Source organism: Hylobates moloch, unplaced genomic scaffold (genome assembly GCF_009828535.3).
Source record: "Hylobates moloch isolate HMO894 unplaced genomic scaffold, HMol_V3 SCAFFOLD_19, whole genome shotgun sequence".
NCBI classification, from domain to species: Eukaryota; Metazoa; Chordata; class Mammalia; order Primates; family Hylobatidae; genus Hylobates; species Hylobates moloch.
In genome coordinates, this window is record NW_026652294.1 from 8,096,052 (window position 1) to 8,112,667 (window position 16,616).

Genomic DNA, 16,616 nt, shown 5'->3' on the forward strand with positions numbered 1-16,616 from the left:
GGGTGGAGGTGGGTCCTGGGACAGGGTGGAGGTGGGTCCTGGGACAGAAAGAAGGTAGGTTCTGGAAGAGGGAGGAGGTGGGTTCTGGAAGAGGGAGGAGGTGGGTTCTGGAACAGGGAGGAGGTGGGTTCTGGGACAGGGAGGAGGTGGGTTCTGGGACAGGGAGGAGGTGGGTTCTGGGACAGGGAGGAGGTGGGTTCTGGAACAGGAAGGAGGTAGGTTCTGGAACAGGGTGAAGGTGGCTTCTGGAATAGGGATGAGAAATGGATTCCGGGACAGACATGAGGTGGCTTCTGGGCCATGTTAGAGATACATTCTGGGACACAAGAGAGGTGGGTCTGGGACAGAGACAGATGGATTGTGGGCGGGCCATCCTACTCTATGCTCCCAGAACCCACCCATGCAGTTTCCCTGGCGCCCCTAACACATCCCGTAGCCACTGTTAGCTTGTCTCCCCCAGGTCTTAGCTCAAACGTCACCTCCTCCAAGAAGCCTCCTTGGGGCCTCCATTCGCAGCTCATCGGTCCCCTGGTCAGACAACCGTCCTGCCTGTGCTTCCCCTCCTAAACCCTACCCGGGGGTGAGGGTCCCCTCCCGCTAGACGGTGGCTCATTGAGGGCAGGGCGGGCCTGAGCGCTCACCGCGCACGCTCAGCGCAGCAGGCAGGGACGGGGACCCAGCCTGGCCCATCATTACTGTACTGAGAGAATGAGTTTTCCATGAGACTAAGAATCCAGTTTGATTTGAGGTTTCATTCCAAGTGCCTGAGGGCCTCAGAAGTCCGTGTTGAGTCCATCAATAAAGGAAAGAAGGAGTTAGGGCGAGAAGAAGGGAGGTGGGGGGAAGTGAAAGAGAATGAAAAGGAGGAAATGGAGACGAGGGCGACTCAGAGAGGAACAGAGAGACAGAGGGAGGGAGAACAGAGAAAGACACAGCGAAAAACGAAAGAGCGAAGGAAGCGACGCGAGCCTTTCTTAATGAATGACTGCACGCCCGTCGCCGCCTGCGCGCACCCTCGGGCTGGGCGGGCGCTGCGTCTCGGGGCGCACTGCCAGGACCCTCCGGAGCGGCGGCGGGCGCGGCCTCGGGTCGCCTCCCGCACTGCGAGGGCAGGTGCCGGGTGCAGGGGGGTCCCCGGCCCCGCCCCGCAGGCCCCGCCCCCCCCGGGGCCCCCCCCCCCGGCGGCCCAGCGCGCGCGGCATTGTGGGAGTTGTGGTCTTCGCGGCCCCGCGGAGCGCAGCGCGGCGTCGGCACCGGCAGGGGCACCGGCGCGGCTTGGGCTCGGGCTCGGGATCCGGCTCGGGCTCCCGCGGCGTGGGCTGGGCAGCAGCCGGGCGGCGGCTCCGCGGCGCCTGGCAGGGGGCGTCCGCGGGTCCGCGCCCTCGGGCGGCGGCGTCTCCTGGGTCCCGGCAGCCGTCCGCGTGCCCGGGCGCAGGTAAGCTTCGTCTCCGGGGGCTGCCGGGGCGGGAGGGCGGCGCGGCCGGGCCGACTCCAGGACAGGGGTTGGAGGCGGGAGCCCGGCAGCTGCAGGCCCGCGGCCCTCCCTTCCCGCCGCCGCCCCCGCCGAGGATGCTCCGGGACCCGGGCGCCCGCATCCCGGCCCGGCCGAGGCCAGTGCTCGTACGTGCTGAGCGCCGCCGCCTCGGAGCCGGGCATCACCCTCCCTAGACCTTCTCCTACTCCTCTTCCCTGCCCCATCGTGGTCCCTTCCTCCATCTCCCTCATCCCCTGTGACCCCTCTTTCCTCACCTCCTGTCCCTTCCCCCAGCCCTCAGCATCACCCGCTTCCCATATTTCACGTGGTGACCCTCCTCCTCTGTCCCACGAATTATCAGGCGCCATAAACCTCGTTCCACAATCTTGAGCTGATCGTCCACTTTTCCTGGCAACATCACCTTTCCATCATCCCATCCCCCTCCTCCCCCGACCTCCTGGTGGTCACCATCTGTGCTAACCCATCTTCAGCCCTCCCCTCTTTCCCACTCTCCAGGGCAGGTGGGTGCTGAGAAGCTGGCCAAGAGAGGGAAGGTCCCCAGGTCTGCACCGGGAAGGGCTGGCCCCACGGCATCTCTCTGGCTCCTGAGTAGAGAGGGTGACAGGCATCACACACCTTGCCCAGTGCTGCTCACTGGGGTCTTCCAGGGTGACTTGGCCTCATCCTGAGGGTGAGCAGACACTCTTTGGCATTAGGCAGCCTCTGGGAATGGACATCTGAACTAGGCTGACCAGGTCAGGCCTGAGACCGGCTCTCCCAGGTGTTCATGGTGTGAGAAGTTGTCTTGGATTGGACTTGCTCTCCAACTGGCCATGGATTTGGACTCAGTTCCCCAGAGCCAACTGAGCTGGAAGATCTGGGGTTGCATATTATTAAAGTGCAGAGCTGCAATGAGATGTCCCCATCCCTGATGAGGACAGAAATAACACAGATGACAATGAACAGATGTGTGAAGGAAGCTGGAAGCTACGGTGGTCACTGGGCAAGGAGCTGTCGGGGGAGACTCTCTCCTCTCCCCACTGGGGAAATGGGGATTTGTCACTAGGTAGCTGTGAGGATCAAATGTTTGAAGCAGTGCTTAATAAACTGCCAGTCACTCTGCAAATGTAAGTGTTTCTTTTATTGTCATAGTTCAGTTTTGAGCTTGTAAATCCACCTCTGGGTGCAGGGGCCTATTGGCATATTTTGGCTCAAAGTGACTGACAGGTATGAAAAGTCCTAACTTGAGCTCTCAGTGCTATTTATGATCTCGGGAGGAGGGTCGGAAGCTGGGGTTCAGAATCTTTTACATTCTTTTGCTTACAGCTCAGCCTTAGAGAGGGCTCATGGCTGGCTTAGTACAGAAGGAGGCTTTCCTGAGAAGAGTACAGAGCTGGGTTGTCCAGTGGAGAGGTTTCTCCATCATCCACCCTGTTTTCGTGTCTGCATTTTGCTTGACTTAAGTGATTAGCAGGGCTGATGGGAACTAACACTTAACAGGTGCTTGTTAAATTATCACCATCTCACTCTTAGAACATTTAAGAAAAAAACCTTTCCTCCTGACAGACTCAGTTGAAAAGTTCCAGTTAGGGGTTTAGCTCAGTGATGGGGGAAATCCTTTTAGTAAAAGTGCTTGGTATCACATAGATGATTGTTTCACACTGAATTTCAGGAACTCTGGGATTCTGTTTGGGAGGTGGCTTGCAAACAAAACATCTTTCATCTGGATTTTCTTTCCTTTTCCTAAAGAGGTAACAGCTGCCAGTTTATGGTCTAACAAGGAGAGAAACAGGGGGATGAAGGGGTTTCTTAACCTCCAGTGAGTCATAGCCTTTTCCTCTTCTGAATCTGAGAAGAAATTGAGAATGTGTGGGAAAGAAAAAAAAACAAAAAAACAACTTAGCTTCTAACCTCCCCACTCTTGTATTTTTCCTAGAAACATAAAAAATTTCCATGAATATTCAGCATGTGTGTTTTCGACTTACTAAACATTATAGTCAAGTGATTATTCAACCGAAACTGGGAAAAAGCAAGTAGGCAGTTAATGAGCACCTAAGGTTTCCCTTTCATTTTTAGCTTAGCAAGTCTGGGGACAAAAAAGCCACTCAATACATGAGGGAACAGGAGTGTCCAGGATTTACCCTTAACTGTTGGAATTCTGAGTCTTGCGATATCTTTCTCCCATGCCCCACCTTTGGAACGCTGGCTACTCATTATGGGATGCCACCCATCCTAGCCATCACCTGCATATATTGGGTGCTCATTATGACGTGGTCGTAAGTGCTGTCCATCCGCCTTCGTTCATCTTCATCCAGTGAGATGAACACGAACCCCATTTCATGGATAAAGAAACTGAGGCAGCCGGGCGCAGTGGCTCATGCCTGTAATCCCAGCACTTTGGGAGGCTGAGGTGGATGGATCACCTGAGGTTGGGATTTCAAGACCAGCCTGGCCAACATGGAAAAACCCCATCTCTACTAAAAATACAAAATTAGCTGGGCGTGATGGCGCATGCCTGTAATCCCTACTCAGGAGGCTGAGATAGGAGAATCACTTGAACCTGGGAGGTGGAGGTTGTGGTGAGCCGAGATGGCACCATTGCACCCCAGCCTGGGTGATAAGAGTGAAACTCCATCTCAAAAGAAAAGAAACAAGCTTAGGAGAAGTGATCTGCCCAAGGTTGGGATGAATCCTCAACTGGGCCCATCTCTAATTTGGCTCCTCTCTGCTACGATGCTGCAAGAATTTTCAGGCCAAATTTAGTCCCTGGGTAAAGGTAGGGTACAACTTTTCCATTTTTTAAGCTGTGAGAGGGTAGAGTACGAAAGAGATATTCGAAATTGTGCTCCCTGAGTATCAGACTTGTAGAAGCAGAGACCTGGCTGTTCTCATTGTATTAGAAGAAGCAGGATGAACAAAAGGTTTTGGACAATGCTGGGAAACACAGCTGGGGTTTGAGAGACTTAGGCAGCATGACATTCAGGCCCTTTTAGGTTATTAGGACAATGAGGGTTCCGGGCCCTGTCCCTAACCTCCAGCTAGGTAAGTGGCAAAGCACTTCTGGCTGTTTTGGAGATGCTGTCGGCTGTGGGAAACTGAAGCAAAGGCCTGGAAGGGCTTTTATTTTCATTCTACTTCCCTTGTTTTCCTTTCATGACCCTATGGGTGAGGCCATAGGTAGTCTGCAAGTGGGTAGACAGAAAATGCCCTTTGTTGGCCGCAGGCATGACCTCAAGAGTGCCTACTTCCTCTTCCAACTTGATATTAGCCCAACCTCTGTTAGAAGGGCAACAGAATGAAATAAAGATGATGAAATGCTTGCAAAGAGAAAGTGAAATGGAGAATATGCAGTTTTTAAGTCCCTTTGCCATTTTTAAGATGCTTTTGAGTCCAGGATTCTTTTGAATTAAAGGTACAGCGATTACAGGAGTATAAGCATTGATTAAATACCTATGATGAAATAGCACAGCAAAATGGATAGACATGGGCATTGAAGTCAGATGGGGTTTGAGTCTCTGCCCTGGCTGTATAACTCTCGTGAGTTACGTAACTTCGCTGAGCCTCAGTTTTCTCATCTGTAAAATGGGGATAATAGCACCTCCTATGGAGAGCACAAAGCAGATGGGACCACTGTAATTATAAGCAGTACTTGATGCAGATGAAATACTACTGGCCTTTTGGGAAATGGGGGTGGCAGTAGAATGGGGAGGGAATACACAAGATTGCAAAGTGTGACCCCCACCAACTAGGATCCTACAGAACGATCTAACACTTTACATTTCAGTTGAGGACTTTTCCAGGTGTAAAATTTATGTTGATTTTTTTTTTTTTCATCCCAGGTTTGGTTTTCCTAAACAAATCCTTTCACAGGGACCGACGGCACTTGATAATGTGACAAAAACCAGCCTCTTCCACCCCACTGCAGTGACTTTTGCCTGAAAGTGGAGCAGTGGGCACGGCCAACCTTGTCGTTCATCAATGCCGCCCCTGGCAGGATCTGAGGATTGGTGGCAGCCATGCCTCCCCCTGCCCCAGCCGCTCCTTCCCCCCCACGCTAATCTGCATGGTGTGGGTGCCCTTGGGACCCTCAAGGACTGATTGTCTGACCTTGCTTCACACCCCCAGTAAGGACTCCCCCAAGATGTCGCTCGAGTGGCTGGTGGCCTGGAGCTGGTCGCTGGATGGCCTGAGGGACTGCATCGCCACCGGCATCCAGTCCGTGCGGGACTGCGACACCACCGCTGTCATCACTGTGGCCTGCCTCCTGGTCCTGTTCGTGTGGTACTGTTATCACGTGGGCAGGGAGCAGCCCCGGCCCTACGTCTCCGTCAACTCCCTCATGCAGGCTGCCGATGCCAACGGGCTACAGAATGGCTACGTGTACTGCCAGTCCCCCGAGTGCGTGCGCTGCACCCACAACGAGGGCCTCAACCAGAAGCTGTACCACAACCTGCAGGAGTACGCCAAGCGCTACTCCTGGTCCGGCATGGGCCGCATCCACAAGGGCATCCGCGAGCAGGGCCGGTACCTCAACAGCCGGCCCTCCATCCAGAAGCCCGAGGTCTTCTTCCTGCCCGACCTGCCCACCACGCCCTATTTCTCCCGGGACGCACAGAAACATGACGTGGAAGTGCTGGAACGGAACTTCCAGACCATCCTGTGCGAGTTTGAGACGCTCTACAAAGCTTTCTCAAACTGCAGCCTCCCGCAAGGATGGAAAATGAACAGCACCCCTAGCGGGGAGTGGTTCACCTTTTACTTGGTCAATCAGGGGGTTTGTGTTCCCAGGAACTGTAGGAAGTGCCCACGGACGTACCGCTTGCTCGGAAGCCTTCGGACCTGTATTGGGAACAATGTTTTTGGGAACGCGTGCATCTCTGTGCTGAGCCCTGGGACTGTGATAACGGAGCACTATGGACCCACCAACATCCGCATCCGATGCCATTTAGGTATGTTGCAGGGACGGGGGTCTCCCGGCATGCACATTTGCAAGCTCAGCCCCTCTCCATCAAAACATTGCGAAAGCTCAAATGGTCAGAATTGTGCCTTTTCTCATTTTTCACTTTTAGCAAAAACCGATGAATTGCATGTAAACAATTTTGACAGCAGAGATTGAGTCAAAAAGAAATCTTGTGATCAGTGCAAACCTAATTTCTGACAGCAGCTCTGTGCAAAGAACTTTCTGCAGTGACAGAAATGTTCTCCACCTTCATTGTCGAAAATGGTAGCCACTAGACACATGTGACTAATTGAGTGCTTGAAACGTGGCTCCTGTAACTGAGGAACTAAATTTTAATTTAATTTAAATAGCGGTGACACATACGGCTAGTGGCTACCGTATGGGGACAGTGTCATTCTAGAGCCAAAGACTTGTTAAAATGATTACCGAGCTTTATAATGATGTCCAGGAGGCTGTGAAAGATACTTAAGCATCTTTGCAGTCATCAAGGATGAAATGATCCTTGGTGATAAGCTTGCTTTACTCCGATTCTGAGAAAATTGGTCGTATGCGTACTGTGTGTGTGGCTGTGGTTTTGCAAACAAAGTCTGGAGTTAGACGGCCTTTGTTTGCATCTTGGCCCCACCACGAGCTGTGCTACTGTAGGCAAGTCATTTCACCTCTCTGAGCCTCAATTTCACCATTTGGGAAGTGGAGGTAAAAAGATCTTCCCCTAAAGAGTTTTTCTGAGGATCAAATCAGATAATGTGTATTGTATATGTGCACACAGAGCCTAAAAATGCACACAGGCTTAAAACAACTTGATCATGGAGATATTAGTTCCCCAGAATGCCTTATTCCTGGTGAGTGGCGATAAAAAGCTCGTCTCTGGGATGGTGGCATCACCGGTTAGCATCTCAGATTAGAGTGTGCAAGAGACATCCTCGGTAGCGTCCAGCTTTAGAAAGTTCGCAACGCTGCCTCAGCTTCAGTAGGGAGGAAGGAAGAGCAGCAGAAGGAACCTGGTGCGTGGATTGGAGTGGGAGTTTCATAACCATGTTCTGCAGAGGAGCCTCAGGCCTGCCTGGGAAGGAGCCGGAGCTGGGAGCCCCGAGCCCTCTTCACCCTCAGCAGCTCTGCTTCTCCTGCTGTCTGTGTGGGGATTCTGAGTAAGATGTGGTTTGGATGGAGGATGTCACTGCACTAAAAAAGAAAAGAAAAGAAAAGAAAGAAATATAACTAGATCTGAGCAATTGACATGGTAGGAATTTCAAGAGTAAAGGGCGGACTGAGTGGAGGCTCTGGGGGACGTGGCCTGAATTCCCGGTCAGCAATCAGCCGTGAGACTTCGAGCAGGTCACTGAGTCTCTCTCTGCCTCTTCATCTGTAAAATGGGGAGATGGTACTTACTTCACAGGATTGTCGAGAGGATTCAATGAGTGGCATCTTACGTGGTCCCTTGGCAGGGTGCCTGGCACGTGACAGCATTTGATGAATGGGAGCTAGTAGCTATTATCAAGGACTGTGTTGGACCATGTGAAAAATGATCCATAAGACATGGACCCTGCCCCCAGGAAACAGTGGGAAAGGAACAGGCTTTGGAAGCAAACAGATCTCAACTCAGGTTCTGGCCTCGCCCCATTTGCTGAGTGACCTTAGGCAGGGCTCTGAACCACCTTAAGCCTCCGTTTTCTCCTCTCTAAAACAAAGATGATGATTCCCACTTGCGGGCTGTTTTGAGGAGTGGGAAGTAATACGTGTAAAATGCTTGGCAGATAGAGGGCAGTGGACAGTAAGCTAATCTAAGTGATGGGATGATAATCCAGGTGATGGTCATTAACAAAACTGCTGTGTGAGGCCCCAAGCCTCACTCGGCTGCAGACAGGGTGCCCTGGGGAGGTAGGTCTGACACTGGAGGATCCCCACACAGAAATCATGTGCCGCCAGGGTGGAGCGAGGGAGTGGAGTCGTCCCCTGGGGCTTGGGGAAGCCGGGTCTAGGCTTGCTGGGGAGGCCAGTAGTGTGGGCTGAGGTTGGACAGGTCAGGTGGGAGCAAACCTCAGAGGCCCTTGATGCCAGGCTTGAGAATGGAGGCCGTGGGCAATGGGGAGTGATGCTCTTCTTTTGAAAGGTTTGCCTTTGTGTGTTGTTTTAAAACTTCAGAATGACATCTGGGGAAGGGCATTTGAGGACCGATGTGGCAGAATTTCAAACAGGTGTGAGTAGGAAGCGATGGTAGCAAGGAAAATCTGGGGTTTGCTTTCTGTAGATTAACGCTTGTTGTTCATCTGTATGATATGCATGCATGAGTGTGTGTGTGTGTGTGTGTGTGTGTGTGTGTGTGTGTAAAACATGCCCATGCTGGCTCACACTGTGGCCTGTGGCCTGTCATTCCCTTCTCAGCTCAGCTAGGTACTTGCCAGAAAAAGTAGGCCCTCCACGTTCCCGTAGATCGCAGGAAACCTTGGAAGACGTCCCACTGTGGTGTGGCTTGTTCTTCACGGCCAAGGCGAGCTCCCTGGTTGGGTTTTCTCAGCGTTTCCTTCTTTACACTGTCATGCCCACATTAATATCCACCCAGGAAGGAAACAAAGGTGTGTCGGATTTATGTGACCTTGTGTGTTGACAGAGAGGGAGTCCAGAGAATGAAGTCAGAAGCAGGATAAGCTTGGTGTGTACCTGGTGGCCACACCTCTGCTGGTTACCTGGCTGAAGGTGAAGGCACCTGCAGTTCCAGAACTGTGCTCTTGAAATGCCAGTGCTTTCTTTTCTTCTGCCTTCTGCCTGAGCTGTGACTGATGGAATGGTCCCTGTGGACCACTGAAGCCCCAGTCACTGCTCGTCACTAACACGGCCCATTTGTTCGAGACATATTTGCTGAGCCCTGCCGTGAGCTACTTCTAGAGGTGGCATCACCCAGTCCCGACTTCATATGGGATGACAGGACAGCTTCAGGCCCACCCCCCACTCAGCATCGTACACAATGCTGGGATATTCCAACTGCACTGCCACAAACTTCCAGAAAACCACCTCTGAAACTCCTCTGAAACTCACCAGGCAGATGTTACCAGGGAGGCAGATACTTCATGAAAATGCATGACTATGTTCAGCAAATTCTATCTAAAGAAGCACAATTAGACTCTTCTGTTTCTTTTCTGCGTGTCATCAGATTTCTAGGTGGTCTAGCCAGGTGGTAACAGTAGATCAGCTCATGTTCCCCTTGCCCACCCTGAGTGCCTGGTTGCCAGCCGCCTGAAGTGGGGGCCGCTGGTGGACAGAGCCCTTTCTCTACCCTCCTTCCTGCCTCCTTCAGGGCTCGGTAGGGACAGAGCAGCAAAACTTGAGCCATAGAGGAGCGTATGGGACTATCTGAAGCCATGTGTGGGACCTGTCACTGTCCCCAAGAGCCACTGGAATGATCTGTTTAGGGAAGAATTAAGCTCTTCTGCCAACTAAGCTGGTTTGTGGGCAACAGGCAGGAATGGGGGCAGGAGCAGAATGAAGGGGAGGCGGAGAACAAGAAGCAGGGGGGTGTCAAGCCAGCAGGCCAGGCCCTTTTTCTATCGCACCATGGCGCCTGGCGATGAATCATTTAGTGGTCCAGAGAAAGGGGAACTTCTTTCTGAAACCCTGGGGTGGCTGTGCCTGCAGAGAATTGCCCATTCCTAAAGGCCTTTGCCTCCTGAACCAGCCAGTAGGGGCACACGCAAAAGGAAAACGTAGCCTCTGAGTCCCTCCATCTGGGCGTCTTTACAGCCCTGACTCCCCCAGCTGCTGTTAACCATAGCGGGAAATCATGGCTTCTGTCAGGATGAGCGGTCTCAGCTGATTTAATGAAATGTACTATTGAGAGTTGAAATATATTAGGGTCCTCTTAGAGGGACAGAACTAATAGGAGATATATATATATAGGGGAGTTTATTAAGTATTAACTCACACAATCACAAGGTCCCACAATAGGCTGTCTGCAAGCTGAGGAGCAAGAAGAGCCAGTCAAGTTCCAAAGCTGAAGAACTTAGAGTCTGATGTTTGAGGGCAGGAAGCTTCGAGCACTGGAGAAAGATACAGGCTGGGAGGCTAGGCCAGTCTCACTTTTTTATGTTTTTCTGCCTGCTTTATATTTGCTGGAAGCTGATTAGATTGTGCCTGCCAGATTAAGGGTGGATCTGCCTTCCCCAGCCCACTGACTCAGATGTTAATCTCTTTTGGTGACACCCACACAGACACACCCAGGATTAATACTTTGTATCCCTCAACCTAATCAAGTTGACACTCAGTATTAACTATCACACTTGTTAACTACAAGAAAATCATCAATCAGGCCAGGTACAGTGGCTCAAGCCTGTAATCCCAGCACTTTGGGAGGCCGAGTCAGGTGGATCTCTTGAGGTCAGAAGTTCGAGACCAGCCTGGCCAACATGGCGAAACCCCATCTCTACTGAAAATACAAAAATTAGCCGGGCATGATAGTGCATGCTTGTAATCCCAGCTACTCGGGAGGCTGAGGCAGGAGAATCGCTTGAACCTGAGAGGCAGAGGCTGCAGTGAGCTGAGATCATGCCACTGCACTCTAGCCTGGGTGACAGAGCGAGACTCTGTCTCAAAAAAAATAATAATAAAGAAAAATCGAAAAATCCACAATCACTTTAATTCCTCTGTTAATAGTATAACAACTAGCATTTATATCATCATGTCCAGTTTTATAACAGCCTGTTCTTTGGAGTCAGGCTGACTCAGCAACACTAAATGGTAACTTTTTAGCAGGTCATTTAACTTCGCAGTTACCCCATCTGGAAAGTGGGTGAAGTGATGCCTGTTAAGTGTGTATTTAGCACAAAGCTGAGTAGGAAGACACAGTAGGTCTTCAGTTATTGGTAACAAGGATAAAAGTCCCATAGCAGCCCTGGAAGGTTCAGTATGCTAATGTCCCCTCTTTACAGGTGAGGGTATGGCTCAGAGAGGCTGAGTGACTTGTCCAAAGTCACACAGCACATAAGGGTCACAACCAGTCTTCTGTCCCCAAGTCCTCTGTCCTTCTCTCTCCTCCATGTGGCTTCTTTATTTGAATTATTACTCTGAACGTACTTCCTGGAACCATTATTTCTGGTTCAAAGAATACATTAAAATACTCTGGCTGCTGGAAGGAAAGCTATTTCATTTTTATGCTAAAGGATATTAAATCAGAGGGGAATGCCAACTTGCCCAGGGTCATTGTGGTCACAGTGAGTCACTGAAGACAGACGAGACCACCACCCATCCCAGCTCCTCTGCCAGGACTCTGCTTCCCCCTGGGTGGGCCTTCCTGAGAGCTGTTGGGCTGACCGACCCCTTCTGAAATCATTAGACAGCCACAGTGGCCCCTTCTTTTCTGGACATCAAGGTAGTGATGGGGTCCAAGTGTTTCTGCAGACCCTTGTGTTGGAAAGGGCGACTGAGGGTCACACGTGGCAGTGTTCCAACCAGACCCCACTGGCCTTTGAAGCATATGGCTTCTTTTTTATTTTTTATTTTTTATTTATTTTTGAGACAGAGTCTCACTCTGTTGCCTAAGCTGGAGTGCAGCGGTGCGATTCGCCCAGGCTGGAGTGCGGTGGCGCAATCTCAGCTCACTGCAACCTTTGCCTCCTGGGTTCAAGCAATTCTCATGCCTCAGCCTCCCGAGTAGCTGGCATTACAGGTGTCTACCACCATGCCCGGCTCATTTTGGATTATTAGTAGAGGGAGGGTTTCACCATGTTTGAGACCAAGCTGGTCTCAAACTCTTGGCCTCATGCGATCTGCCCACCCCTCGGCCTCCCAGAGTGCTGGGATTACAGGTGTGAGTCACCATGCCCAGCCAAGCATATGGCTTCTTACAAAGCTGCCAGTCTATTTCCTTTTGAACCTAAGCCATTACCTTAGAAGTGTCCTCCAGTTTCCCAGAATGAGGGCAGACGAAGAGCACGCCATCCTCCAGCCTCAAAACAGATTAAAAGGCTAGAACCCAAGGAGGAGAACACTGTGTGAGCCTTTGATTCTTTAATTGCAACTGAGATAGTCCTAGAGGGGAGACTACAGTAAACACAGTTACTGGGTAAGGCAGGGTTCTAAACCCAACCTCCCTGGATTTCTGGGGGTTCCCTGGTTGGGCTTCAGAGTGTAGTACAAATGTCAGTCTGTGACTTTCATCAAAGGAATCCATGACCCAGAATAGATGAAGCCAATGAAGGAATGAATTTTTGCCAAGAGCGCAGTGAGGATCTAGATGGTGGCTTATAAACAACAGAAATATAGAACTCACAGTTCTGAGGCTGGAAGCCCAAGATCGAGGTGCCAGCAGATTTGGCGTCTGGTGAAGGCCTGCTTCTGGTTCATAAATGACACCTTCTCATTGTGACTTCACATGGTGAAAGGAGGTGGCCAGGAGCAGTGGCTCTTGCCTGTAATCCCAACACTTTGGGAGGCCAAGGTGGCAGGATAGCTTGAGGCCAGGAGTTTGAGACCAGCCTGGACAACATAGCAAGACCCCATCTTTACCAAAAAAAAGTTTAAATTAGCTGGGCATGATGGTGCACACCTGTAGTCTCAGCTACTCAAGAGGGTGAGGCTGGAGGATCTCTAGAGCCTAGGAGGTGGAGGCTGCAGTGAACTATGATGGAGCCACTGCATTTCAGCCTGGGCAACAGAACAAGACCTTGTATCTAAAAAAAAAAAAAATGTCAGGCCAGGTGCTGTGGCACACGCCTGTAATCCCAGCACTTTGGGAGGCCGAGGCAAGCAAATCACTTGAGGTCAGGAGTTCGAGACCAGCCTGGCCAACATGGTGGAACCCCATTTCTATTAAAAATACAAAAATTTGGCCAGGCGCAGTGGCTCACGCCTGTAATCCCAGCACTTTGGGAGGCCGAGGCAGGTGGACACGAGGTCAGGAGTTCAAGACCAGCCTGAACGAGATGGTGAAACCCCGTCTCTACTAAAAATACAAAAATTAGCCTGGCGCAGTGGCGGGTGCCTGTAATCCCAGCTACTCAGGAGGCTGAGGCAGGAGAATCGCTTGAACCTGGGTGGCAGAGGTTCCAGTGGGCCAGGATCGTGCCACTGCACTCCAGCCTGGGCGACAGAGTGAGACTGTCTCACAAAACAAAATAATTAGCTGGGTGAGGTGGCGGGTGCCTGTAAGCTACTCCAGTGCCTCCCAGCTACTCCGGAGGCTGAGGCAGGAGTATCATTTGAACCCGGGAGGCGGAGGTTGCGGTGAGCTGAGATCACACCACTGCACTCCAGCCTGGGCAACAGAGAGAGACTCCGTCTCAAAAAAAAAAAAAAAAAAAAAAAGAGAAAAAAAAAGATGCAAAAGGAGGTAAAGAAGCTCCCTTGGGCCTGTTTTATAAGGGTGCTACTCGCATTTATTAGGACCCCGCCTTCATGATCTGATCACTTTCCAAAGGCCCCACCTCCTGACACCATCACCTTGGGGTCAGGTTTCAACATAGGAATTTTGCAGGGACACAAGCCTTCAGACCATAGCATGGGCTCCAGAGGGATGAGGCAGGTCAGTTGCTTTAGAAGTCAAAAACTCTCACTAAGGCAAATCACCCCCTACCTCCTGGCCTTCCCTGAATCTTGCCTGCCTTCACTCTCCTTTCTCTGGTTTTCCTACAAGGTCTGAAAACTCCAAATGGCTGTGAGCTGGTGGTGGGGGGAGAGCCCCAGTGCTGGGCAGAAGGGCGCTGCCTTCTCTTTGATGACTCTTTCCTGCATGCTGCATTCCATGAAGGTGAGTGGCTGCCTTTCCCACTTCCTTTTTTTCAATGAATAGACTTATTTTTTTAGAGAAGTTTTAGGTTTCCAGAAAAATCAGGCAGAAAGGACCAAGGAGGCCCCTTCATATCACCCCATAACACATATACACACACAAAGTATTGACGCGTTATTATTACCTAAAGTTCATGGTTGACATTAAGGTTCACTCTTGGTGTTGTCCATCCATTCTGTGGGTTTTGCCAAATGGATAATGACACGGATCTACCATGACAGTATCATACAGAGTAGTTTCACTGCCCTAAAAATTCCCACTTAAAGACACCTCCGTCTCTCCATTTCCTTTTGTCCACCCTGCTTAGAAGCCCATGAAGCCAGGTTTATGTTCTCAATGAGAGAGGAGGTGGTCTGATCCGAGCCGAGGGACAGGATGGGGTCCCTGCCCCGAAGTTGAGCACAAAGAGTCCAGCCCTGCCTGGATCCTGGGTCCTGACTCCAGGGTGGTTTGAACCTCTCCTCTCACCCCTCCTTCCCGCAACAGGTTCAGCAGAGGATGGCCCACGGGTGGTTTTCATGGTGGATTTGTGGCATCCAAACGTCGCAGCGGCCGAACGGCAGGCCCTTGATTTCATCTTTGCTCCGGGACGATGAGAGTATTTCCCATGCTGGAGTCGGCGAGAAGGGCCGAGGCGGGGCCTGGGCAGACTGTGGTCCGGTCCAGTCCCTACCGGTGTTACGTTTCCATGCTCAGAAACCTGCCTCAGCGGAAAGCTCTTATTTGGGATTTTATATCATGTCGGGTCCCTCTTTCCTTTGGTTATTGTAAATGGAAACTTTTCAGCTTGTATTTCCTTAGATTTTTTGTTTTCCTTCCAATCATTTGCTTCAGAGACTCCTTTCTGGCCTAACAGCGCATTCCTTTGATTGGTCCTTGAGTGACCAGAGACTTAGTGCCCTTGTAAGTCTGTCTTCTGTTGCTACTTGGTTTTTTCAGTGCTCTGAAATAGAGTAACTAAATGGTTATTTGTCTGAATATAATAATGTAAAACTTCTTGTGGTCATCTTAAAAAAAAAAAAAACAAACTAAAAACTGCAAACCAGAGAGCTAGAGAACTTGGCCTCTGATGCTGGCACACAGGGGACCCCTCAGCCACCCGATGGCAGGAGGACAGTCTGCAGCCCCCACACCTGACTGGCTTCAGTAGCCAGGTGGAGAGGCTGCCAGACACGGTCAGGGCGGCGCACAGTATCCAGGCCCAGGGATACTGTCACCATCGCTCACCTCACCCTAAACCTTGTCAGGTCCCTGATGGCAAAAGCACTGGGCCAGCAGGACTGGAGGCTACTCTTTAAACACGGCTTTCCTGCAAAGCTGAAGCTGGTGTCCCCCAGCGCCAAGCTGCGGCTCACACAGATCAGCCACGGAACGTGTGATCCGCTTACCTCACTGCCTACAGAAGCCCTACTGCCAAACTGGGCCTGGAAAATTCCCAGTTTTAGCTGTTTTGAGTCCACAGTGATGAACATTAAGACCACCAGGTTGGCTGATAGGAGCTGTAGGGTGATAAGACCACGCTCACCCAGCGACATTCGGGGAAAGCCTTTCTCTGGCAAAACCGGAATAATAGATCTGACCAAAGTTTCTGTTTTGCTTTGGAGTTCGGTTGCCTATGTTTTTTTTTTTTCATTTATTTGTCTGTACATAAATGTTCAAACACTAGACTCGGAGATAGTGGAAGAGTTGGCCCTGTGTCTTTGTCACGGCACAAAGGTGTGCACTGCGTGACGATGACCCAAGCCAGTGTGTGCTAGTGAGACAGAGAAGACCTACATGCCCAGAGGACCCGTGGCCGTTGTGCTGGTTTTCTGGTCTCCTGTGAAGAACATGTGGATCTCTTCCTGAAGGAAAAGGTCCCAGGAGACCAGTTTGAGACACTCAGTCTAGAAATAGCCCGTGTTAGCTGATGTGTGAAAGCGTAGCTGGCCAGCCACACTAGAGATGCCTTTTCTGAATAATGTATTATGAGCAGTGTCAGATTTATAAAGCCGAGGAGTGGTTTGGAATATACAGCTGGTCGCAGGTGCAGGTCCAGCGTTTAGATCCGAATGGAAAACAGCAGCTTCTAAGAGGTACAACTGTCGCAAGAAAACACAATTGAAATGCACCGGGCAGGTACTAGCAAGTGTGCAAAGAACACATGTCTACATTTGAGTAAAATGTCTACACAGATATTTGTCAGTGACGAGAATGCAGGAAAAGGCAGCCATTTCAAACACACCTGAAGTCTTTTTCCTCATTAAGTATCTTGTTAAAGAATCACTGAGGTGCATGATTTCTACACATCCTGACTACTCTGCTCTGCATTTACGAAACCAACAGCCCGCGCAGGTACCTAGCTACCTGCATTCATGTGACACATCTGGGGAACAGAAGATAAATAAAGGATCTTGCTAAAAACCAGA

General features: G+C 50.9%; 1 protein-coding gene and 1 long non-coding RNA gene across 4 annotated transcripts; one reads left to right on the forward strand and one right to left on the reverse strand.

Moving 5' to 3' along the window:
* The first annotated feature begins 1,207 nt into the window (after positions 1 to 1,207).
* Positions 1,208 to 16,616, forward strand: ASPHD2 (aspartate beta-hydroxylase domain containing 2). 2 transcript variants are annotated; one of them, XM_032139043.2, is made up of 4 exons: positions 1,208 to 1,435; positions 5,314 to 6,423; positions 14,056 to 14,169; positions 14,695 to 16,616. In XM_032139043.2, the coding sequence occupies exons 2-4, from the start codon at positions 5,538 to 5,540 to the stop codon at positions 14,802 to 14,804; spliced, it is 1,110 nt and encodes a 369-aa protein (XP_031994934.1). In that variant the 5' UTR covers positions 1,208 to 1,435; positions 5,314 to 5,537; the 3' UTR covers positions 14,805 to 16,616. The 2 variants fall into 2 exon arrangements, with proteins under 2 accessions (XP_031994934.1, XP_031994935.1); XM_032139044.2 differs by lacking the exon at positions 1,208 to 1,435 and having other exon boundaries at positions 4,637 to 6,423; positions 14,695 to 16,390.
* LOC131382051 (uncharacterized) lies at positions 8,870 to 12,986 on the reverse strand. 2 transcript variants are annotated; one of them, XR_009211206.1, is made up of 4 exons: positions 12,694 to 12,986; positions 12,310 to 12,389; positions 10,351 to 10,465; positions 8,870 to 8,965 (listed from the first exon to the last, which is right to left on the reverse strand). It is a non-coding gene; the product is annotated as an uncharacterized LOC131382051 (long non-coding RNA). The 2 variants fall into 2 exon arrangements; XR_009211205.1 differs by having other exon boundaries at positions 12,310 to 12,986.